The sequence below is a fragment of the Salvelinus alpinus genome, chromosome 8 (assembly GCF_045679555.1).
Source record: "Salvelinus alpinus chromosome 8, SLU_Salpinus.1, whole genome shotgun sequence".
NCBI lineage: Eukaryota > Metazoa > Chordata > Actinopteri > Salmoniformes > Salmonidae > Salvelinus > Salvelinus alpinus.
This window is the reverse complement of record NC_092093.1, coordinates 72915414-72939677: the sequence shown is the minus strand read 5'-3', so window position 1 is coordinate 72939677 and position 24264 is coordinate 72915414. Positions and strand designations below refer to the sequence as shown.

The window sequence follows — 24264 nt, the reverse complement described above, 5'->3', positions numbered from 1 at the left end:
CAAAAAAATATCATTTTTAGCCCTTCCGTTCATGAGTGGTCGTCATAGACTCTGCTTGTGTAAGGATGTACGTAGTGAAACAGTGTGGACGTAGATACTTTGTTCTTGGTTTGTTTACTTCTCTGAGCAAAAGCAGTGGGGCGACACGGAGGGGAAGCAGGGGTTCATTATAGACCTATATACTATAGACTGCCTATATGCACGTCCTTGTAGGAGGGCCCGTTGATTGGTATTAGATCCATTGATTATTAGTAGTCCGTTATCAATTTCCACATATGTGAATGTTGATTGGGCTGTTCAGTTCAGGTTTCTGTTGATGTTAATGGGAATAATTCATTTCCTTTCTCAGCTATTCAGTTTGGTGATTATGTATGTAAAGGCTATGGATCCGTCCATGTGAGTTGATGTTGATTGATTACAGTACTGTCACAAGACACTGGATAATCTCTATGTTGCCTATAACGTGAGATGGAATGCTCATCTAAACTCTTCCCAGGTTGCCCCTCGCCAAGCGGTCGTTGAGCAGCACCCACTGCAGTACCCACAGTTCCCACGGTAACCTGTCTCAGATGTCCGTCACCTCTGGGGACTTCCTGGGGACCGATGAGGTGGAGAGCCCGGTCAACACACGGCCCGCCAAGATCTCTGAGAGACGGTCCAACAGCAGCACCGACATCCAAGGTAGTCTAGTGGTAGCCTAGTCATTTACATGCGGGTTTCTGATGAGGCTTGATCCTATAATACAGGTTAATAAACAACAAGAGGAAGGGATGAAAATCAAATCCAAATCAAATCAGATTGTATTTGTCGCATGCTTCGTAAACGACAGGTGTAAACTTACAGTGAAATGCTTACTTACGGGATCTTCCCAACAATGCAGAGAGAAAGAAAATAGAGAAATAATAAAATAGTAATAACACGTAATAATAAATACACAATGAGTAATGGTAACTTGGCTATATACACAGAGTACCAGTATCGTGTCAATTTACAGCGGTACGAGGTAAATTAGGTAGATATGTACACATAACTTGGGTGAGCGAGAGATAGAGAGAGTGTGTGTGTGTATGTTGTGCTTGTGTTGGAGTGAGTGAGTCTGGAAGCATCTAGGTTGATCCAGTCCTCATCTGACTGTCTGTCATTCAGGGACACACACACCTTCACACACATTCACACGCACTCAGATCAGCTCATGACACTGATAGACTCATCTCACACTTCACTGCAGGCCAATTTAAGACAACCCCAAATATTTTTTTACTAGGCAAAACTTCCCTGTCATAATCTGTGGTAGATGTTGAATTACTTTTACAGTTTGGTAATCTCCGTCTTCTTCATGTCCAGGTCCTCATAGGCATTGAGAAAAGAATACATGTTTTGAATGTAAAAGAAATGCTTACATAATCAACCCATTCATGATAAATCATTTTTGTTTGTATTCGTTTGATGTGTACAGAGGTCTATGGGATGATGATCTCCTTTTGTGATTATCAAGTGTTTCCATGTAAACCGCTTGATACTGAATTAATGTGTCCTCTATCCCACACATAACCCACTCATTATGCCTTTATCAATGAGGATGCAATTAGCCAGTCTAGTCCATGTTTCCTTGACTGAATTTGAATGAGCTGAATTTCTGAATAGCTACATTCATGCATTCATTTTGTTTCAAATGTTTCAATAACTAAATGTAAAAGATTTTAAGTTATGAATGATTGGATAAATGCAAATGTATTGGAAGAGTACAGTAACAGATGCAGAATGAGTATTTCTTATTGTGTGTTCCAGCTCTGAGGATCCAGGGCCCGTTCCGACCCTGGGGAACGGGTAGTCAGGGCGGGGGGATGTGCAGTGACTCAGAGAGCGCCGGAGGCAGCAGCGAGTCCAGATCCATGGACTCCCCCACCGCCAGCCCAGGTAAGGCCCCATCTCTACACCCATCTCCTCCCTATATACCCTTCCTAGCCCAGGGCCATATCTCCACACGAACTTCTATCCATTGGCTTGGCAGCCACCTTCCAAACACCTGGCACCAACCAGCACCGCCCCGTCTGCCTTAGCTTTCATCACCTGTTGAAAGGAATTGATTGATGGTTGTTATGTCATAGCAGCCTCCCTCCTAGACGTGACAGAGACAGACGAAAAATAAAATAACCAGAGACAGAGACAGACAGTGGGAGCATGCCTGAGTCCTGAAGGTGTCTCTATAATACCCTGGAGAGGGACGTGATCTGTAAATAACAGTGACATTTTCTGTAGTTTTGGGTTATTCTGGTGTTGTTTTGTGTTGACTGTCTAATCGTGTTATGATGTGTTTCCTTCAAATTAATTATAGTGTTACAATCATGTTATAATCATACAAAACAAGCATTCCAGAGTGAGATGTTTTATTTAACTAGTTATAGTTAATTTAACTGGATTAAGCAATCTGACTCGTTAGCACCTTTGGACTCATACAAATCTAGAATGATTGGAATGAGAGTTTGCTATCTAGTCAGTCCTATATTTCCAAAGTCCCCCAATGTCTGGAGAAATGTGGGGAATGTGGCCTATCACTTGTCTGATGTTGGCCTCTAGTCCAGTCCATTATCAGAACAGTAAGGGATCAACCAGAAGGGTTGATCATTGAATGTAGCTGTGAATCACCCAGAATGACTCGTGGGTGGTCCCCTGTTGGTCACCTGACCTCTTGCCATTGGAGGGTCCTGTGTTATAATAGCTGGACAGTCTTTGACAGTCGCTCAGTTCATACCAAGCCAGGCTTGAAGCTATTGCTAGAAAGGAGCAGACACTCTGAGATAACCTCCTAAAACCAAGGATCTACTAATAACTATAATATATAATAATATTATATAATAATATATGTACCATTTAGCAGACACTTTCATCCAAAACGACCTACAGTCATGCGTGCTTACTGTATACAAATTATATTACTACTAGACCAGGCCTCGGTTAGACGGTGGACAGTAGTATTGAGTAGCTAGACAGTTGTATTGAGAAGTTACTATGAGAATATTTTGTGCGTTCACTGCCTCCTGCTTAGGTGACTTCAAGAGGAGATTACCCAGAACCCCCTCCACGGGGACCATGTCGTCAGCTGATGACCTGGACGAGAGAGAGCCGCCCTCGCCGTCAGACAACGGTGAGTCAGATAGTTCATTCATTTGATATGTTTCTATACGCTTGCTTTGGCAAAGGGAAGTTCAGGGAAGTTGTGTGTGTGTGTGTGTGTGTGTGTGTGTGTGTGTGTGTGTGTGTGTGTGTGTGTGTGTGTGTGTGTGTGTGTGTGTGTGTGTGTGTGTGTGTGTGTGTGTGTGTGTGTGTGTGTGTGTGTGTGTGTGTGTGTGTGTGTGTGGTAAAACAGTTGCTTGAAATGTCATAAGAGTATGTGGTAACAGTTATGACAGTCTCATTTGGAGCAATAATCTCTTCAGCAGCAAAGCAAAGGTAGACTAGCAGTTAGAGCATTAGTCCAGTAAATGTTGCTATTTTGAATCTCCATGGTGAACAAATCTACCGATGTGCCCTTGAGCTAGGCACTCAACCCTTATTGCTCCAGGGTCGCTGTTGATAATGGCAGACACTGGCCGCGACCTCAATCTCTGAGGGTGTCAGGGGGAGTTGGGTTATGCAAAAAAAACACATTTCCAATTGCACACATGCGTATAAGAGATCTTCTTTCTAAAACGCTATATATCCATTTTCAGAAATGTGGGTAAGTTAGCTTTTATTGTTAAAAGATCTTATGAACGAGATTGGTGTGTTTTTTCACTATCTGAACATGGCATGGGGTTGTTTAAAGACAGACGTATTTGTTTGAAATGTATCATTGATGGTTTCATTTCAGAGAGACAAATAATCATGTTTTTTTGCAAAATGCTAAATATCCACCTCTCAGAGAAATATGTAGTACCGCTAGGTTTTACACAGTCAAATGTCACAAATAACTATATTTTTTATACATTTATTTAACTAGGCAAGTCAGTTAAGAACAAATTCTTATTTTCAACGACAGTCTAGGAACAGTGGGTTGAGTGCCTTGTTCTGGGGTAGAATGACAGATTTTTATCTTGTCAGCTCGGGATTTGATCTTGCAACCTTTCTGTGACTAGTCCAACGGTCTAACCACTAGGCTACCTGCCGCCCCAAGTAACTGATACATTTGTGTAATCAACAAAAAAAACTATGAATCAATACAGTAATAGATCTGTATGTAAAACATTTACAGTGCCTTCAGAAAGTAGTCATACCCCTTGACTTATTCCACATTTTGTTGTGTTAACCCCACTGGAATAAGGGGCAGCACCGGACTAAGGGGCAGCACCGGACTAAGGGGCAGCACCGTACTAAGGGGCAGCACCGTACTAAGGGGCAGCACCGTACTAAGGGGCAGCACCAGGATAAGGGGCAGCACCAGGATAAGGGGCAGCACCAGGATAAGGGGCAGCACCAGGCTGAAGGGCAGCACCGTACTGAATGGCGGATCCTGGCTGGCTGGCGGATCCTGGCTGGCTGGCGGATCCTGGCTGGACGGCTCTGGCGGATCCTGGCTGGACGGCTCTGGCGGATCCTGGCTGGACGGCTCTGGCGGATCCTGGCTGGACGGCTCATGACTGGCTGACGGATCTGGCTGCTCATGGCTGGCTGACGGATCTGGCTGCTCATGGCTGGCTGACGGATCTGGCTGCTCATGGCTGGCTGACGGATCTGGCTGCTCATGGCTGGCTGACGGATCTGGCTGGTCATGGCTGGCTGACGGATCTGGCTGCTCATGGCTGGCTGACGGATCTGGCTGCTCATGGCTGGCTGACGGATCTGGCTGCTCATGGCTGGTTGGCGGCTCTGGCAGATCCTGTCTGGTTGGCGGCTCTGGCAGATCCTGTCTGGTTGGCGGCTCTGTCTGGTTGGCGGCTCTGGCAGATCCTGACTGACGAATGGCTCTGGCGGCTCCTGACTGACTAACGGCTCTGACGGCTCGGGACAGACGGGCGGCTCTAATGGCTCGGGACAGACGGATGGCTCAGACGGCGCTGGGGAGACGGATGGCTCAGATGGCGCTGGGGAGACGGATGGCTCAGATGGCGCTGGGGAGACGGATGGCTCAGATGGCGCTGGGGAGACGGATGGCTCAGATGGCGCTGGGGAGACGGATGGCTCAGATGGCACTGGGCAGACGGATGGCTCAGATGGCACTGGGCAGACGGATGGCTCTGGCCGGATGAGGCGCACTGTAGGCCTGGTGCGTGGTGCCGGAACTGGAGTCACCGGGCTAAGGACACGCACCTTCAGGCTAGTGCGGGGAGAAGGAACAGGGCATACTGGACCCTGGGAGCGCACATTAGGCCTAGTGCGTGGTGCCGGAACTGGTGGTACCGGACTGGGGACACGCATCTCAGGGCTAGTGCGGGGAGCAGCAACAGGACGCACAGGACTCTGGGGACACACAGGAGGCTTGGTGCGTAGTTTAGGCACTGGTGGTTAAGGGCTGGAGACACGCACCATAGGACTAGTGCGTGGAGGAGGCACTGGTGGTACTGGACTGGGGCGGGGAGGTGGCGCCGGAAATACCGGACCGTGCAGGCGTACTGGTTCCCTTGAACACCGAGCCTGCCCAACCTTACCTGGTTGAATGCTCCCCGTCGCCCGACCAGTGCGGCGAGGTGGAATAACCCGCACCGGGCTATGTAGGCGAACCGGGGACACCATGCGTAAGGCTGGTGCCATGTAAGCCGGCCCGAGGAGACGTACTGGTGGCCAGATATGTAGGGCCGGCTTCATGACATCCGGCTCAATGCCCAATCTAGCCCTACCAGTGCGGGGAGGTGGAATAACCCGCACCGGGCTATGAACACGTACAGGAGACACCGTGCGCTCTATTGCGTAACACGGTGTCCGCCCGTACTCCCGCTCTCCACGGTTAGCCTGGGAAGTGGGCGCAGGTCTCCTACCTGCCCTCGGCCCACTACCTCTTAGCCACCCCCCAAGAAATTTTTGGGTAGTACTCGCGGGCTTCCAGCCTTGCCTCCGTGCTGCCTCCTCATATCGCCTCCTCTCGGCTTTCGCTGCCTCCAGCTCTTCACGAGGGAGGCGATATTCTCCCGGTTGTGCCCAAGGTCCCTTTCCATCTAATATCTCCTCCCATGTCCATGAATCCTTGATGCCTTGATCCTGTTGCCGCTTGTCATGCTGCTTGATCCGGGTTTGGTGGGTCATTCTGTCACGATCGTCTTGATATGAGTGAGAGGACCAAGGCGCAGCATGATATGAATACATCTTCTTTTTATTATATTGAAGACGGAACACGAAACACTTATTCAAACTAACAAAACAACAAACGACCGTGAAACTACAAACGCAAGTGCACACACAAACTACTTACGTTCGACATAGACTAGACATATACAATGACCCACAACAGCTAAAGCCCATGGCTGTCTTAAATATGGCTCCCAATCAGAGACAACAGTAACCAGCTGTCTCTAATTGGGAACCCATTCAGGCAACCATAGACTTTCCTAGACAACTACACACAACACTAAACCATCTATACTCCTTAACCCTCTAAACCAGGGGTGTCAAACATACGGCCCGCGGGCCGGAACCGGCCCCCAAGGAGGTTCGATCAGGCCCGCAGGATAATTTGAAAGTGGAAAAAATGCATAAAAGACATGGAATTAATATTTTTAATTCGCTGCAATTCATGGATTATCCGCTAAGGGGCGCACTCTTTCCATCAGAGTAGAAGACAAGCCGCATCACTGAGACAGACTGAAAACAGCAGACGGTATCAATGCGCCATCTGCTGCTTGTTACGACGTTGTTAATACCTTGGTCTCTACCTCTCCGCTACACCCTCATTAGCCAAAATGTCGTTATCCAAACGGAGAAAAGTAGATAAGGAGTGTAGAATTTTCAAAGAAAAATGGACCACGTCCTATTTATTTACAGAGATGCACGGAAAACCTTCGTGCTTGGTGTGTTTGCAACAAGTTTCGGTATTTCGGTACCTTTAAAATGCTGCCTTAGATACTGTTTGCATTGAAAGAATACAGCTCTGTGAAGATGAATCCTTACTGTGGTGATTTAAAAAATGTGCACTTTAATGTTAGTCAGCAGCTTCAAAACAAAAGTTGTGTGATGGAATTCTACTGTTCATACAACTCCATAAATTTTCAGTATGTATTGTATGTGTATGTATGTTTCATGTATGAAGTTTACAGATTTACAGGACAGGCGAACACTTTCTTCATTACACATTTAAAATCACTCTCCTTAGTTTGTAAGGTGTACGCAGGGATTACATTTAGATTTTATATGCGTATGTGTAAGTGGTTTAAAAATTCCTTTCTTTAAAAGTCTCATTTAATCTTAAAGTGCATTACTATATTTTTCAGTACCAATTAAAGTTTTGTGCCTTTGTACAATCAGTGGGATCAGTTGCAATGCATATTTGTGAATGATAAAAGTAAATTGCACATTTGTCTAAGGAAATATGAGGTGTTTCATGAAATGTTTTGTAAAAGGATAGTTCATTAAATTTCAATATTTTCCTAATGTTCTTGTGCTTCTTTACACCAAAACAAAGGAAAGACATGATATTTTGGTTATTTATAGCAGAGTATGGTATAATTTTAATGGTCCGGCCCACTTGACATCTCCCTAGGCCGTATGTGGCCCACGATGCGAAATGAGTTTGACACCCCTGCTCTAAACCATACAACCCCCTAGACAATACAAAAACACATACTTCATGATGTCACACCCTGACCTGACTAAAATAATAATGAACACAAAGATAACTAAGGCCAGGGTGTGACACATACCCCTGAGTCATTTTTTTTTTAGAATCACCATTGGCAATGATTACAGCTGTGAGTGTTTCTGAGTAAGTGGTGGCATGTAGTCTGGCGGTTAACAGCTTTGGGCCATGGCCTCCCGAGTGGTGCAGCAGTCTAAGGCACTGCATCGCAATGCTAGAGGCATCACTACAGACACGGGTTCGATTCCAGCCTGTGTCGCAGCCAGCCACATCCGGGAGACCCATGAGGCGGCGCACAATTGGCACAGTGTTGTCCGGGTTAGGGGGTTTGTCTGGCTGGGATGTCCTTGTCCCATCGTGCTCTAGCGACTCCTGTGGTGGGCCGGGTGCATCCACACCGACACGGTTGCCAGTTGGACGGTGTTTCCTCCGACACATTATTGCGGCTGGCTCCGTGTTAAGCGAGAAGTGTGTCAAGAAGCGGTGCAGCTTGGCAGGGTTGTGTTTTGGAGGACACATGGCTCTCGACCTTCGCCTCTCCCGAGTCCGTACGGGAGTTGCAGCGATGGGACAAGGCTGTAACTATCAATTGGATATCACGAAATTGGGAAGAAAAAGGGGTAAAAATTACAAAAAAAAATAAAACAGCGTTTGGCCAGTGACCGAAAGGTTGCTTGTTTGAATACCTGAGCCGTCTAGATGAAAAATCTGTCGATGTGCCCTTAAGCAAGGCACTTAACCCTAATTGCTCCTGTAAGACTCTCTGAATAAGAGTGTCTGCTAAATGTAAGTCTCTAAGAGCTTTGCACACCTAGATTATACAATTATTATTTAAAAAATCTTCAAGCTCTGTCAAGTTGGTTGTTGATCATTGCTAGACAACCATTTTAAAGTCTTGCCATAGATTTTCAATCCAATTTAAGTCAAAACTGTAACTAAACCACTTAGGAACATTCAATGTCATCTTGGTAAGCAACTCGAGTGTAGATTTGGCCTTGTGTTTTAAGTTATTGTCCTGCTAAAAGGGAATTTGTCTCCCAGTGTCTGTTGGAAAGCAGACTGAACCAGGTTTTCCTTTAGGATTTTAACTGTGCTTAGCTCTATTCCTTTTCTTTTTATCCTAAAAAACTACCCAAGTCCTTGCCGATGACAAGCATGCCTATAACATGATGCAGCCACCCCTGGGTTCAAAATATGGAGAGTGGTACTCAGTGATATGTTGTATTGGATTTTCCTCAAACATAACACTTTGTGTTCAAGACATAAAGTAGTTTGCCACATTTTTTGCATTTTTTATTTAGTGCCTTATTGCAAACAGGATACATGTTTTGGAATATTTTTATTCTGTACAGGCTTCCTTCCTTCTTTTCATTTTGTCATTTTGGTTAATATTGTAGATTAACTACAATGTTGTTGATCCATCCTTAGTTTTCTACTATCACAGCCATTAAACTGTTTCAAAGTCACCATTGGCCTCATGAAATCCCTGAGCGGTTTCCTTCTTATCTGGCAACTGAGTTAGGAAGGACTCCTTATCTTTGTAGTGGGTGTATAGGTAGACGGTGTATATTTGGTGTATTGATACACCACCCGAACTGTTATTAATAGCTTCACTGTGCTCAAAGGGATATTCAATGTCTGCTTTTAAAAAATGTATACCCATCTACCAATAGCTGCCCTTCTTTGTGAGGCATTGGAAAACCTCCCTGGTCTTTGTGGTTGAATCTGTGTTTGAAATTCACTGCTCGACTGAGGGACCTTACAGATAATTGTATGTGTGGTGTACAGAGATGAGGTAGTCATTCAAAAATCATGTTAAACACTATTATTGCATAAAGAGTCCCTGCAACTTATTATGTGACCTGTTAAGAAATGTTTTACTCCTGAACTTATTTAGGCTTGCCATAACAAAAGGGTTGAATAGTTATTGACTCAAGACATTTCAGCTTTTCATTTTTTATTAATTTGTTAACATTTCTAAAAACATAATTCCACTTTGACATTATGTGGTATTGTGTGTAGGCCAGTGACACAAAATCTCAATTTAATCAACAAAATGTGGAAAAAGTCAAGGGGTGTGAATACTTTCTAAAGGCTCTGTACATTTGACATTTTAGTCATTTAGCAGATGCTCTTATCCAGAGCGACTTACAGTTAGTGTATTCATCTTAAGATAGGTGTTACAACCACATATCACAGTCAAACATACAGTATACAAACTTCCATTCCAGATAAACAATGGAGTTTTGCATAAGCATCCAACAAAATTATGATTATAATTAATATTACACTCACTGAGCAAAACAACGTTTGGACCAACAACAGAACAGACCAATAATACTGAGAGTGATGCTTTTAATGGAGATGATACTGACTCCCTCCCTCTCTCTCTCGCTTTCTTTCCCTCCTCTCCGTCTCTTCTCTCCCTCAGGTCTGAGTGAGATGCTGATAGAGACAGCCAGTTCCCCAGGTCCGTTCCGTAACACCCAGATGTCCAAGGCAGCCCAGACACACAAGCTGAGGAAGCTGAGGGCCCTGTCCAAGTGCAGAGAGTGTGATAGTCTGGTGGTCTTCCATGGGGCTGAGTGTGAGGAGGTGAGTGCAGTGGTTCTCAATCTGGGGTGCTCTACCCCTGGAAGTACCTGGCCACAGGGGGGAATTGGAAAGACTCTTAAGACCATAGGCCTAATGATCAGTGGAACATGAGGGGGTACTTCAGGTAGAGCAAAATGTGATTTGGGGTACAGTAAGTAACCAAATAAGACATACTGGCGCCGAAGAACATGGCTGACATTTTACATTCTCCCAACCAATTGTGCTATTTTGTCATTTTTTTTTAGTTTTGTGTAACTTATTTTTTAAACTTATTTTGTACATAATGTTGCTGTTACCGTCTCTTATGGCCGAAAATAACTTCTGGACATCAGAAAAGCGATTACTCACCATGGAATGGAAGAAACTTTTTCCTTTAACGAGTCCGACAAGAAGGATATCCTGCTTTCACTGGAACAGGCCCAGATCCACGCCTTTTGCGTGAAGAAAAGATGCCGGAAAAGGGGACGCAGATCGGGGATCCTTCTGAGAATCCGGAGGCGAGCGAGTAAACTCCCAATGCCTTCCATTCCTCTTGCTAACGTGCAGTCATTGGAAAATAAAATTGATGACCTACGATTAAGATTATCCTACCAATGGGACATTCAAAACTGTAACATCTTATGTTTCACCGAGACGTGGCTGAACGAAAGATATGGACAATATAGAGCTGGCAGGATTTTTCATGCACCGGCAGAACAGAGACGCTACCTCTGGTAAGACGAGGGGTGGGGGTGTGTGTCTTTTTGTCAATAACAGCTGGTGCGCGATGTCTAATAAGAAGTCTCAAGGTATTGCTCGCCTGAGGTAGAGTACATTATGATAAGCTGCAGACCTTATTATCTACCAAGAGAGTTCTCATCTGTATTATTTGTAGCTGTCTATTTACCACCACAAAACAAAGCTGGCACTAAGACTGCTCTCAACCAACTCTATAAGGCCATAAGCAAAGAAGAAAATGCTCACCCAGAAGCGGCGCATCTAGTGGCCGGGGACTTTACTGCAGGCGAACTTAAATCAGTTTTACCAAATTTTTACCAGCATGTCATATGTGCAACCAGGGAGGAAAAATCCTAGATCATCTTTACTCCACACACAGAGATGCATACAAAGCTCTCCCCCGCCCTCCATTTGGCAAATCTGACCATAATTATATCCTCCTGATTCCTGCTTACAAGCAAAAACTAAAGCAGGAAGTACCAGTGATTCGCTCAAGTGGTCAGATGACGCGGATGCTACACTACAGGACTGTTTTGCTAGCACAGACTGGAATATGTGCCAGGATACATCCAATTGCATTGAGGAATACACCACCTCAGTCATCGGCATCATCAATAAGTGCATCGATAACGTCGGGACGTTATCGATGCCGTTATCGACGTTAACGGGACGTACATATCCCAACCAGAAGCCATGGATTACAGGCAACATTCGCATCGAGCTAAAGGCTAGAGCTGCCGCTTTCAAGGAGTGGGAGACTAATCCGGACGCTTTTAAGAAATCCCGCTATGCCCTCAGACGAACCATCAAACAAGCAAAGCGTCAACGCAGGATTAAAATTGAATCCTACTACACCGGCTCGTCGGATGTGACAGGGCTTGAAAACTATTACGGACTACAAAGGGAAACCCAGACGCGAGCTGCCCAGTGACGTGAGCCTACCAAACGAGCTAAATGCCTTTTATGCTCGCTTCGAGGCAAGCAACACTGAAGCATGCACGAGAGCACCAGCTGTTCTGGATGACTGTGTGATAACGCTCTCGGTAGCCGATGTGAACAAAATCTTTATTAAACAGGTAAACATTCACCAAGCCGCAGACAGATTACCAGGACGTGTACTCAAAACATGCGCGGACCAACTGTCAAGTGTCTTCACTGGCATTTTAAACCTCTCCCTGACCGAGTCTGTAATACCTACATGTTTCAAGCAGACCACCATAGTCCCTGTGCCTAAGGAAGTGAAGGTAACCTGCCTAAATGATTACCGCCCTGTGGCACTCATCTCTCATGTTGGTAGCCATGAAGTGCTTTGAAAGGCTTGTCATGGCTAACCTCAACAGCATCCTCCCGGACACCCTAGACCCACTCCAATTCGCATACCGCCCCAACAGATCCACAGATGACGCAATCTCAATCGCACTCCACACTGCCCTTTCTCACCTGGACAAAAGGAACACCTATGTAAGAATGCTGTTCATTGACTACAGCTCAGCGTTCAACACTATAGTGCCCACGAAGCTCATCACTAAGCTAAGGACTCTAGGACTAAACACCTCCCTCTGCAAATGGATCCTGGACTTCCTGATGGGCCACCCTCAGGTGGTAAGAGTAGGCAACAACACGTCTGCCACACTGATCCTTAACACTTGGGCCCCTCAGGGGTGTGTACTTAGTCCCCTCCTGTATTCCCTGTTCACCCACAACTGCGTGGCCAAACACAGTGGTTGGCCTGATCACTGACAACGATGAGACGGCCTATAGGGAGGAGGTCAGAGAACTGGCAGTGTGGTGCAGGAACAAAAACCTCTCCCTCAATGTAAGCAAGACAAAGGAGCTGATCGGGGACTACAGGAAAATGCGGGCCGAACAGGCCTCCATTAACATCAACGGGGCGGAGTGGAGTGGGTCGAGTGGAGTGGAGCGGGTCGAGAGTTTTAAGTTCCTTGATGTCCACATCACCAACGAACTATCATGGTCCAAACATACCAAGACAGTGGTGAAGAGGGCACGACAAAACCTTTTCCCCCCCAGATCCTCAAAAGATTCTACAGCTGCACCATTGAGAGCATCCTGGCCAGTTGCATCACCGTTTGGTATGGCAACTGCTTGTCATCTGACAATAAGGAGCTACAGAGGGTAGTGTGAGCAGCCCGGTACATCACTGGGGCCAAGCTTCCTGCCATCCAGGACCTATATAATAGGCGGTGTCAGAGGAAAGCCCATAAAATTGTCAAAGACTCCAGTCACCCAAGTTCTAGACTGTTTTCTCTGCTACCGCATGGCAAGCGGTACCGGAGCGCCAAGGCTAGGACCAAAAGGCTCCTAACAGCTTCTACCCCCAAGCCAATAGACTGCTGAACAATTCATAAAAATCGCCACCAGACAATTTACATTGACTGACCCCCCCGCGCTGCTAGTCACTGTTTGTTTGTTGCCTCTTAGATGTCGACCGATTAATCGGAATGGCCGATTAATTAGGGCCAGTTTCAAGTTTTAATAACAATCGGTAATCGTTATTTATGGACGCCGATTACATTGCACTCCATGAGGAGATTGCGTGGCAGGCTGACTACCTGTTATGCGAGTGCAACAAGGAGCCAAGGTAAGGTGCTAGCTAGCATTAAACCTATCTTATAAAAAACAATCAATCTTAACATAATCCCTAGTTAACTACACATGGTTGATTCTATTACTAGTTTATCTAGCTTGTCCTGTGTTGCATATAATCGATGCAGTGCCTGTTCATTTATCATTGAATCACAGCCTACTTCGCCAAACAGGTGATTTAACAAGCGCATTCGTGAAAAAAGCACTGTCGTTGCTCCAATGTACCTAACCATAAACATCAACACCTTTCTTAAAATCAATACACAAGTACAGTGGGGAGAACAAGTATTTGATACACTGCCGATTTTGCAGGTTTTCCTACTTACAAAGCATGTAGAGGTCTGTCATTTTTATCATAGGTACACTTCAACTGTGAGAGACGGAATCTAAAACAAAAATCCAGAAAATCACATTGTATGATTTTTAAATAATTAATTTGCATTTTATTGCATGACATAAGTATTTGATCACCTACCAACCAGTAAGAATTCCGGCTCTCACAGACCTGTTAGTTTTTCTTTAAGAAGCCCTCCTGTTCTCCACTCATTACCTGTATTAACTGCACCTGTTTGAACTCGTTACCTGTATAAAAGACACCTGTCCACACACTCAATCAAACAGACTCCAACCTCTCCACAATGGCCAAGACCAGAGAGATGTGTAAGGACATCAGGGGTAAATTGTAGACCTGCACAAGGCTGGGATGGGCTACAGGACAATAGGCAAGCAGCTTGGTGAGAAGGCAACAACTGTTGGCGCAATTATTTGAAAATGGAAGAAGTTCAAGATGACGGTCAATCACCCTCGGTCTGGGGCTCCATGCAAGATCTCACCTCGTGGGGCATCAATGATCATGAGGAAGGTGAGGGATCAGCCCAGAACTACACGGCAGGACCTGGTCAATGACCTGAAGAGAGCTGGGATCACAGTCTCAAAGAAAACCATTAGTAACACACTACGCCGTCATGGATTAAAATCCTGCAGCGCACGCAAGGTCCCCCTGCTTAAGCCAGTGCATGTCCAGGCCCGTCTGAAGTTTGCCAATGACCATCTGGATGATCCAGAGGAGGAATGGGAGAAGGTCATGTGGTCTGATGAGACAAAAATAGAGCTTTTTGGTCTAACTCCACTCGCCGTGTTTGGAGGAAGAAGAAGTATGAGTACAACCCCAAGAACACCATCCCAACCGTGAAGCATGGAGGTGGAAACATCATTCTTTGGGGATGCTTTTCTGCAAAGGGGACAGGACGACTGCACCGTATTGAGGGGAGGATGGATGGGGCCATGTATCGCGAGATCTTGGCCAACAACCTCCTTCCCTCAGTAAGAGCATTGAAGATGGGTCGTGGCTGGGTCTTCCAGCATGACAACGACACGAAGCACACAGCCATGGCAACTAAGGAGTGGCTCCGTAAGAAGCATCTCAAGGTCCTGGAGTGGCCTAGCCAGTCTCCAGACCTGAACCCAATAGAAAATCTTTGGAGGGAGCTGAAAGTCCGTATTGCCCAGCGACAGCCCCGAAACCTGAAGGATCTGGAGAAGATCTGTAGGGAGGAGTGGGCCAAAATCCCTGCTGCAGTGTGTGCAAACCTAGTCAAGAACTACAGGAAACGTATGATCTCTGTAATTGCAAACAAAGGTTTCTGTACCAAATATTAAGTTCTGCTTTTCTGATGTATCAAATACTTATGTCATGCAATAAAATGCAAATTAATTACTTAAAAATCATACAATGTGATTTTCTGGATTTTTGTTTTAGATTCCGTCTCTCATAGTTGAAGTGTACCTATGATAAAAATTACAGACCTCTACATGCTTTGTAAGTAGGAAAACCTGCAAAATCGGCAGTGTATCAAATACTTGTTCTCCCCACTGTATATATTTTTAAACCTGCATATTTAGTTAATATTGCCTGCTCACATGAATTTCTTTTAACTAAGGAAATTGTGTCACTTCTCTTGCAGAGTCAGGGTAACAACAGAGTCAGGGTAATGTTATATGCAGCAGTTTGGGCCTCCTGGCTCGTTGCGAACTGTGTGAAGACCATTTCTTCCTAACAAAGACAGCCAACTTCGCCAAACGGGGGATGATTTGACAAAAGCGCATTTGCCAAAAAAGCACAATCGTTGCATGAATATAAACATCAATGCATTTCTTAAAATCAATACACAGAAGTATATTTTTTAAAACCTGCATATTTAGTTAAAAGAAATTCATGTTAGCAGGCAATATTAACTAGGGAAATTGTGTCACTTCTCTTGCGTTCATTGCACGCAGAGTCAGGGTATATGCAACAGTTTGGGCCGCCTGGCTCGTTGCGAACTAATTTGCCAGAATTTTACATAATTATGACATAACATTGAAGGTTGTGCAATGTAACAGCAATATTTAGACTTATGGATGCCACCCATTAGATAAAATACGGAACGGTTCCGTATTTCACTAAAAGAATAAACGTTTTGTTTTCGAAATGATAGTTTACGGATTTGACCATATTAATGACCTAAGGCTCGTATTTCTGTGTGTTATTATATTATAATTAAGTCTATAATTTGATAGAGCAGTCTGACTGAGCGGTGGTAGGCAGCAGCAGGCTCGTAAGCATTCATTCAAACAGCACTTTCCTGCGTTTGCCAGCAGCTCTTCGCAATGCTTCAAGCATTGCGCTGTTTATGACTTCAAGCCTATCAACTCCCGAGATTAGGCTGGCAATACTAAAGTACCTATGAGAACATCCAATAGTCAAAGGTATTTGAAATACAAATGGTATAGAGAGAAATAGTCCTATAATAACTACAACCTAAAATGTCTTACCTGGGAATATTGAAGACTCATGTTAAAAGGAACCACCAGCTTTCATATGTTCTCATGTTCTGAGCAAGGAACTTAAACGTTAGCTTTCTTACATGGCACATATTGCACTTTTACTTTCTTCTCCAACACTTTGTTGTTGCATTATTTAAACTGAATTGAACATGTTTCATTATTTGTTTGAGACTAAATTGATTTTATTGATGTATTATATTAAGTTAAAATAAAGGTGTTCATTGTTCATTCAGTATTGTTGTAATTGTCATTATTACAAATATATATATATATATATATATATATATATATATATATATAAAAACCCGCCGATTAATCGGTATCGGGTTTTTTGGTCCTCCAATAATCGGTATCGGTATCGGCGTTGAAAAATCGGTCGACCTCTATTACCTATGCATAGTCACTTCGCCCCCACCTACATGTACCGATTACCTCAACTAGCCTGTATCCCTGCACACTGACTCGGTACCGGTGCCCCCTGTATATAGCCTCGTTATTCTTATTGTGTTACTTTTATTATGACTTTTTATTTTATCCTACATGGTAAATATTTTCTTCTTCTTGAACTGCACTGTTGGTTAAGGGCTTGTAAGTAAAGTCTACACTTGTTGTATTCGGCGCTTGTGGCAAATAAAGTTTGATTTGATTAGCACCAATAGGAAAGAGGTTGAGATGACAAGTAGCCACACAGGGGCTGAATGAGAGTCCACAGACCATCAGTTGTCATTTAGAGTGACCTCTCCATCATCCAGCACTAGGTATTTGGACTCATTAAAAGGGGACGTGCAGCGGAAACCAAAGACCTTTTGTTACCCTCTGGGAGCCTGTACGATCCTCTTGTTAGAATGTTCTCTCAGCTCTGTTTATTTTAGATAGAGTTGCATTACATATTTATGGGAACATTCATATTTGAATACATTGGAACAGGACAGTGAAAGGTGGTTACTTGAGGGGAATGGTTATTTAGACGATTATGTAACACTGTGGTCCTGTGTGGCTCTGTGAGAGTGGGGTGCTTGCAACGTCAAGGTCGTGGGATCAATTCCCACAGAGATCACATACACTTACTGAAATATATGCACTCACTGCTAAGTGGCATATATATACAGTATTATTGCTAGCTGACATGGATATTCCCTCTTTGACTCCTCTGCTGTTTCCCCAGTGCTCCCTGGCCTGCCATAAGAAGTGTCTGGAGACTCTGGCCATCCAGTGTGGTCATAAGAAACTCCAGGGTAGACTACACCTCTTTGGTGTTGACTTCACCCAGGCAGCTAGGAACAACCCAGATGGTATTCCTTTCATCATCAGGAAGTGTACCTCGGAGATTGAGAATAGAGCGCTGGACATCAAGGTAACATTATGCTAGCTTTTTGAAGTAAGATTATGTAGCCTAGCTATAGTATAGCTAATATTCTCTATTGTTTCAGACGTCATCCACCCCAGTTTCTTTTTTATTGAATATCTCAGTTTTTTGCTGCTAAATAATGTTTTTTCGGATAATAAAATGGGCTGCTGTGTTGTGTCTTGGTTGTCCAGGGGATCTATCGTGTGAATGGGGCCAAGTCTCGTGTGGAGAAGCTCTGTCAAGCATTTGAGAACGGCAAGGACCTGGTGGAGCTATCTGACCTTTACCCCCATGACATCAGCAACGTGCTCAAACTTTACCTGAGACAGGTGGGTTTCACACACACACACAATTCTTCAGGACAAGATATTTGCTGGTTACAGAGTACATCAGACAGACCACACACTAGCCCAATAATATTTACTTATCTTCCTGCTCTTCATTCATTGCTAGTTTATACTCCCAAATGCTTATCTCTTTGTCTCCAGTCCTGTCTGTTGTATATTTCTCTTCATATTTTTGTCATTCCAGTTTAAAATTAACTTCCATGTTTATTTTCTCTCCCTGCAGCTTCCAGAGCCTCTCATCCTGTTCCGTTTCTACAACGACTTCATCGGCCTGGCCAAGGAGAGCCAGAACATCATCGTGGACGAGGTGGAGGCATCCAGGGTCAGCCCCGCCTCCCTGACCCCTCCACAGGTCAGCGTGGAGCTCAACCGGGTCCTCTTCAAGATCAAAGACCTCCTGAGACAGCTGCCCCCGGCCCACTACAAGACCCTGCAGTTCCTCATCCAACACCTGCACAGGTACCGAATCTATTCAGAGAATTTAAATTAGTTAACAAGCGCTCACAACTCTGACTTTCACCTAAATCATTTACTGATTTCAATGGGACACTTTGAGTTAAGTCAGCGGATCTCAAGGCAGAATAAAACCCTATAAATACATACACAACTTAAAACCCACAAAGTAACAACAAAAAACTGCAACAGCAGTAACAATGAACCAGAAGTCCACCTTCATATTTCATCCTTCCTCACCTCTGTAGGGTGACCGAGCAGGCGGAGGAGAACAAGATGACAGCCAGTAACCTAGGTATCATCTTCGGCCCCACGCTCATCAAACCAAGACAGACGGACGCCGAGGTGTCCCTGTCCTCCCTGGTGGACTACCCCTACCAGGCACTCATCGTGGAGATCCTCATCAGACACTATCAGATGATCTTTGATGCCCCCCTCAGCCCTCTGCCACGGCCCCAGGGCCCACCAGGCCCCTCTGGGGAGGGCTCTCCTCTGAAGGGTCAGGACGCTAACCCTTGCCTCACCCCTCAGGAGAAGGAGCAGCTTCTCAGCAGACACTCCAAGTCTCTAGTAGACATTAAGGAGGTGAGTGACTTGTCTGATCTCATATTAAAATAGAATATGATTAACCTTAGCACTGACTACAATACATAACATTTTCGACATGCTCGTCGAAAATCTCATTCCAAAATCATGGGCATTAATACGGAGTTGGTCCCCACTTTGCTGCTATAACAGCCTCCACTCTTCTAGGAACGCTTTCCACTAGATGTTGGAACATTGCTGTGTGGACTTGCTTCGATTCAGCCACAAGAGCATTAGTGGGGTCGGGCACTGATTTTGGGTGATTAGACCTGGCTTGCAGTCGGCGTTCCAATTCATTCCAAAGGTTGAGGTCAGGGCTCTGCAGGCCAGTCAAGTTCTTCCACAACGATCTCGACAAACAATTTCTGTATGGACCTTGCTTTGTGCACGGGGACATTGTCATGCTGAAACAGGAAAGGTCCTTCCCCAAACTGTTGCCACAAAGTTGGAAGCAGAGAATCGTCTAGAACGTCATTATATGCTGTAGCGTAAAGATTTTTCTTCGGGGCCTTACCTGAACCATGAAAAACAGCCCCAGACCATTATTCCCCTTCCACCAAAATGTACAGTTGGCACTATGCATTCGGGCAGGTATCGTTCTCCTGGCATCCGCCAAACCCAGATTCGTTCATCGGACTGCCGGATGGTGAAGCGGGATTCATCACTCCAGAGAACGCATTGCCACTGCTCCAGAGTCCAATGGTGGCGAGCTTTACACCACTCCAGCCGATGCTTTGCATTGCACATGGTGATCTTAGGCTTGTGTGCGGCTGCTCAGCCATGGAAACCCCTTTCATGAAGCTCCAGACAAACAGTTAGTGTGCTGACGTTGCTTCAGGAGGCAGTTTGGAACTAGTGAGTGTTGCAACCGAGGACAGACGATTTACGCACTTCAGCATTCGGCGGTCCCGTTCTGTGAGCTTGTGTGGCCTACAACTTTGCGGCTGAACCATTGTTGCTCCTTGATGTTTCTACTTCACAATAACAGCACTTACAGTTGACCGGGGCAGCTCTAGCAGGGCAGACATTTGACAAACTGACTTCTTGGAAAGGTGGCATCCTATGATGGTGCCACATTGAAAGTGGCACCATCAGTACCGGCCATTCTACTGCCAATGTTTGTCTGTGGAGATTGCATGACTGTGTGCTCGATTTTATACACCTGTCAGCAACTGGTATAGCTGAAATAGCCAAATCCACTAATTTGAAGGGTTGTCTACATACCTTTGTCCATTCTACTGCCAATGTTTGTCTGTGGAGATTGCATGACTTTGTGCTCGATTTTATACACCTGTCAGCGACTGGTATAGCTGAAATAGCCGAATCCACTAATTTGAAGGGTTGTCTACATACTTTTGTTCATGTAGTGTACCTCACCATCCATATGTTATGGATCTAACTACTACTACTGACTGAAACAGTAATGATTCTGACTCTGACTCTGACTCTCTCTCTCTCTCTCTCTCTCTCGCTTGCCCCCAACCCCCCTCTCTTTCTCTCCTTTGTGTTTTTCCCTCTCTGTCCATCTGTTTCCTGTCCTCTGTCCATTGCAGCAGAGCTCTAAAGTGTATAAGCGTCATTCCTCCATAATCCCCTCCACCCATTTAATGGACGAGGTCAGAGAGGGGAAACCCAGGCCTGATGGGAGGGACTATGCACCTGGTCAGTATTACCCCACTATAGCTGGCCACACGGGGCCCATAGATACACTGTGTACTATAGCCTACTTTGACGTATCACTCCCTGCTACTTTATTACTGACGTGTCTCCTCTTTACTCTGTAGGAGTGGACGAGGACTCAGAGCAACTCAACGGGCTCCTGTCTGGCAGCGTCCCTGAGGTCCAGAGAGCAGAGGGAGAGAGGGACAGGGGGGAGAGGGGTCTTACCCGGGCCCGCCACACCACTTCCCGGGTCCACCTCCGCCACCCCCGCTCCAAGCTTGTCTCCCGACCCATGAGCATGCCTGCCGAACGCCTCCTGAACCCTGCGCACGGCGTGGATGAGAGGAATGCCAGGAACACCGCTGACCTGGACAGCGAGGACGTTACCGGGAGCGCCGGGAGCATTGCGCGGGACCAGTCAATTGAGGAGGTGTCGGAGGACGAGAAGCCAAAGTCGAGGGCGAGCAGCCACTATCGGAGCACGTTCATCGACACGGGGACGTTGCGTAGGACCTGGGACAGACAGTACAAGCATTATGACATCACCCCCAGGACAGCTAAGATCATTACCAACCTGCCTACAGCAGACAAAGAGGTGGAGGAGTCGACCACAAGCCTCTCCACTTCTGTACCATCATCCTCTTCCATCTACCCCAACAGACCCTACACCATCGCAGTGAGGCCGGGCAGGACTCTGAAACGGGAGGAGAACGTGTGTGAGTACAGCTCTGTGCCCACTGCGTTCAGGCCCCCCCGGACTCTACAGCCACCGCCTGGAACCTTCTACAAACCCCCCTCGGGGAGCAAGGACAAAGTGTTAGGGGACGCGCCGCAAAAGAAGCATGCCGAGGCAGCTAACAGCGCAGAGGACGAAGAACAGGAGGACGAAGAACAGGAGGACGACGATGATGATGATGATGACGAAGATGAGGAGGAAGAGGAGATGGGTCTGGAGGTCTCTGTAGACGAGCCCTCTGTGGATGAAGACAATGTGGATGAGGACACTGAGGCTCCGCAGCAGGCTGCAGGCTCCTCTCTGTCCCTGCCCCAATCCCCCAGCTCCAGCCCTGAGGACCTCAGTGACGAGGCCAAGCCCGTGTACCAGAGACTACGGGCCAGACGCTTGCAGGAGTTCGAGCACCGCGAGGCCCATTTTGTATGACCATATTTATCGCCATTACTCACAGGTCGTCATTATAATTAATCAAGAGTCATTTTCCTTCTATGATTAGGATTGAAATGGTCAATCTACAACTCATCCAGAACGCCGCAGCCCGTCTGGTGTTCAACTTTCCCAAGTTCTCTCACGTCACCTCGCTCCTCCGCTCTCTCCACTGGCTTCCAGTTGAAGCTCGCATCCGCTACAAGACCATGGTGCTTGCCTACGGAGCTGTGAGGGGAACGGCACCTCCGTACCTTCAGGCTCTGATCAGGCCCTACACCCAAACAAGGGCACTGCGTTCATCCACCTCTGGCCTGCTCGCCTCCCTACCTCTGAGGAAGTACAGTTCCCGCTCAGCCCAGTCAAAACTGTTCGCTGCTCTGGCACCCCAATGGTGGAACAAACTCCCTCACGACGCCAGGTCAGCGGAGTCAATCACCACCTTCCGGAGACACCTGAAACCCCACCTCTTTAAGGAATACCTAGGATAGGATAAAGTAATCCTTTTAACCCCCCCCCCCCCCTTAAAAGAGTTAGATGCACTATTGTAAAGTGGTTGTTCCACTGGATATCATAAGGTGAATGCACCAATTTGTAAGTCGCTCTGGATAAGAGCGTCTGCTAAATGACTTAAATGTAATGTAAATGTCAAATCTGTATAATATGTGCCATATTGTATAAGAAGAAACATCTTCAAATCCTTTCATGAACTGTGAAAACAATTACCCACGGAAGTGTTATATATATTAATATATTCCTTGTTATCTTTTTTGGAGTTCCGTAGTTGGTGCTGGAAGGAACTGTTGTACTGCAGGTCCCCAAAATGAAGACAGGATGCACTTAGTTAACTACATAACAATGGCTGTATTATAAGTCACTTCACCTATTCTAGGTTTCTGTAAAAGGTCTGTATAAAGAAAGCCACATAATCAAAACGTGCTTCCAGTACCAATCACTACAAATGTTAAAGAAATAGTTAATTTCCCAAAAGTTAAATCCATCATTGTAGATTTATATGTACAGTATTTTTAACATACGGCTCAATACAAAGTAATGCCAGGATAGCATGTTTTTCTCTCTTTTAAACTGTGCAATTACTTTTTATTAAAGAAATATCATACTGTATCTGTTGTATAAAGTTTTGGTACACTGTATTTGTATGTTTATATGCCAAAAAATATTATTTCAACAACTGTTACAGTATAGTGTGTATCGCCACTTTATCAAAACTGAATTTGACGCACTTACTTAATCCAGTCTTTCACAGTTATTGTATGCATTACACATATTTCTACTTTTTGTAATGCAGTATTTTGTATACAGTATTACTTTTGTATACAGTCATTTGAAAAGTTACAATGTTTAATGTATGCTTTATCAAACCTGAAACTGCATGTGTTGCTCGTTTAACGTGGATGAATAACTCTTATTTATCTTTGACTTGATTGACACTTAGGCATTATATGTGGAAAGTGTCTGTATGTAAGTCAATGGAGATATGCTTCAAAACCACACTTCAACCAAACATCAACCTGCTCCTTTTAGACGTTTACCTGGAAGGTAACAACCTAACAACTCAACTGAAAAACATTGAATAATATAATTAGAGGTCAGTCAGGTCGTTTCTGGCCTGTTGTAAGAAGTCTATCACAATATTACGATGGGCCAAAGCTGTTCTCTTTTTGAAAGTACTATTTAGTTCAGTCAGTGCTGACCAGATATTTTAATCATATCAATTATACTCTCACTTTGTACAGGTTATAAGTACCAGTAAGTGCTACATTCATGTAAATGGTATATCCGTCTATATTTTATAAATATTATCTATAAGGGTCTTTGCAGATTGTCTCCAATGTATTAAATCCCTTTCATTGTACAAACTGGTACATACGAACATACACCTTTTTGTAACTTATTAAATATAGTTGACAACTTCCAAACATGTTTCTGTAATCTTTTGTATTCCCACACCTACAGTATAGATAGTTGATAAACCAGATTTTGGAGCCTAGGTTAATTCCTAGTTGATGTGAATAAATGGAGCGTAAGAGGTAGAAACCATAACATGTAGACCCTATTTTTTCCCCCATAACCTTCAATAAAATGATCCCTCTCTTTCTCGGGTGGTTGTCAGGTCATTCAGGTCTCTGAAAATGGATGAGCGGTGTTAGCAGGCTCTGAGGCATTGAGAAAGAAGATT

At 45.1% G+C, this 24264-nt stretch overlaps 1 protein-coding gene across 4 annotated transcripts in view; it reads left to right on the top strand.

Moving 5' to 3' along the window:
- The window catches only part of arhgap29a (Rho GTPase activating protein 29a), a 79151-nt gene extending 54968 nt beyond the window's left edge, over window positions 1–24183 (top strand). For 3 of the 4 annotated variants that reach the window (XM_071414994.1, XM_071414996.1, XM_071414997.1), the window contains 10 exons: window positions 497–681; window positions 1789–1917; window positions 3047–3145; window positions 10194–10357; window positions 17673–17861; window positions 18047–18184; window positions 18426–18661; window positions 18904–19240; window positions 20794–20902; window positions 21025–24183. In XM_071414994.1, the coding sequence (XP_071271095.1) occupies window positions 497–681; window positions 1789–1917; window positions 3047–3145; window positions 10194–10357; window positions 17673–17861; window positions 18047–18184; window positions 18426–18661; window positions 18904–19240; window positions 20794–20902; window positions 21025–22064 (2626 nt within the window). In that variant the 3' untranslated portion in view covers window positions 22065–24183. The remainder of the gene's footprint in view (window positions 1–496; window positions 682–1788; window positions 1918–3046; window positions 3146–10193; window positions 10358–17672; window positions 17862–18046; window positions 18185–18425; window positions 18662–18903; window positions 19241–20793; window positions 20903–21024) is intronic. The other variant, XM_071414995.1, reaches the window with a different exon arrangement.
- The last annotated feature ends 81 nt before the right edge of the window (window positions 24184–24264 follow it).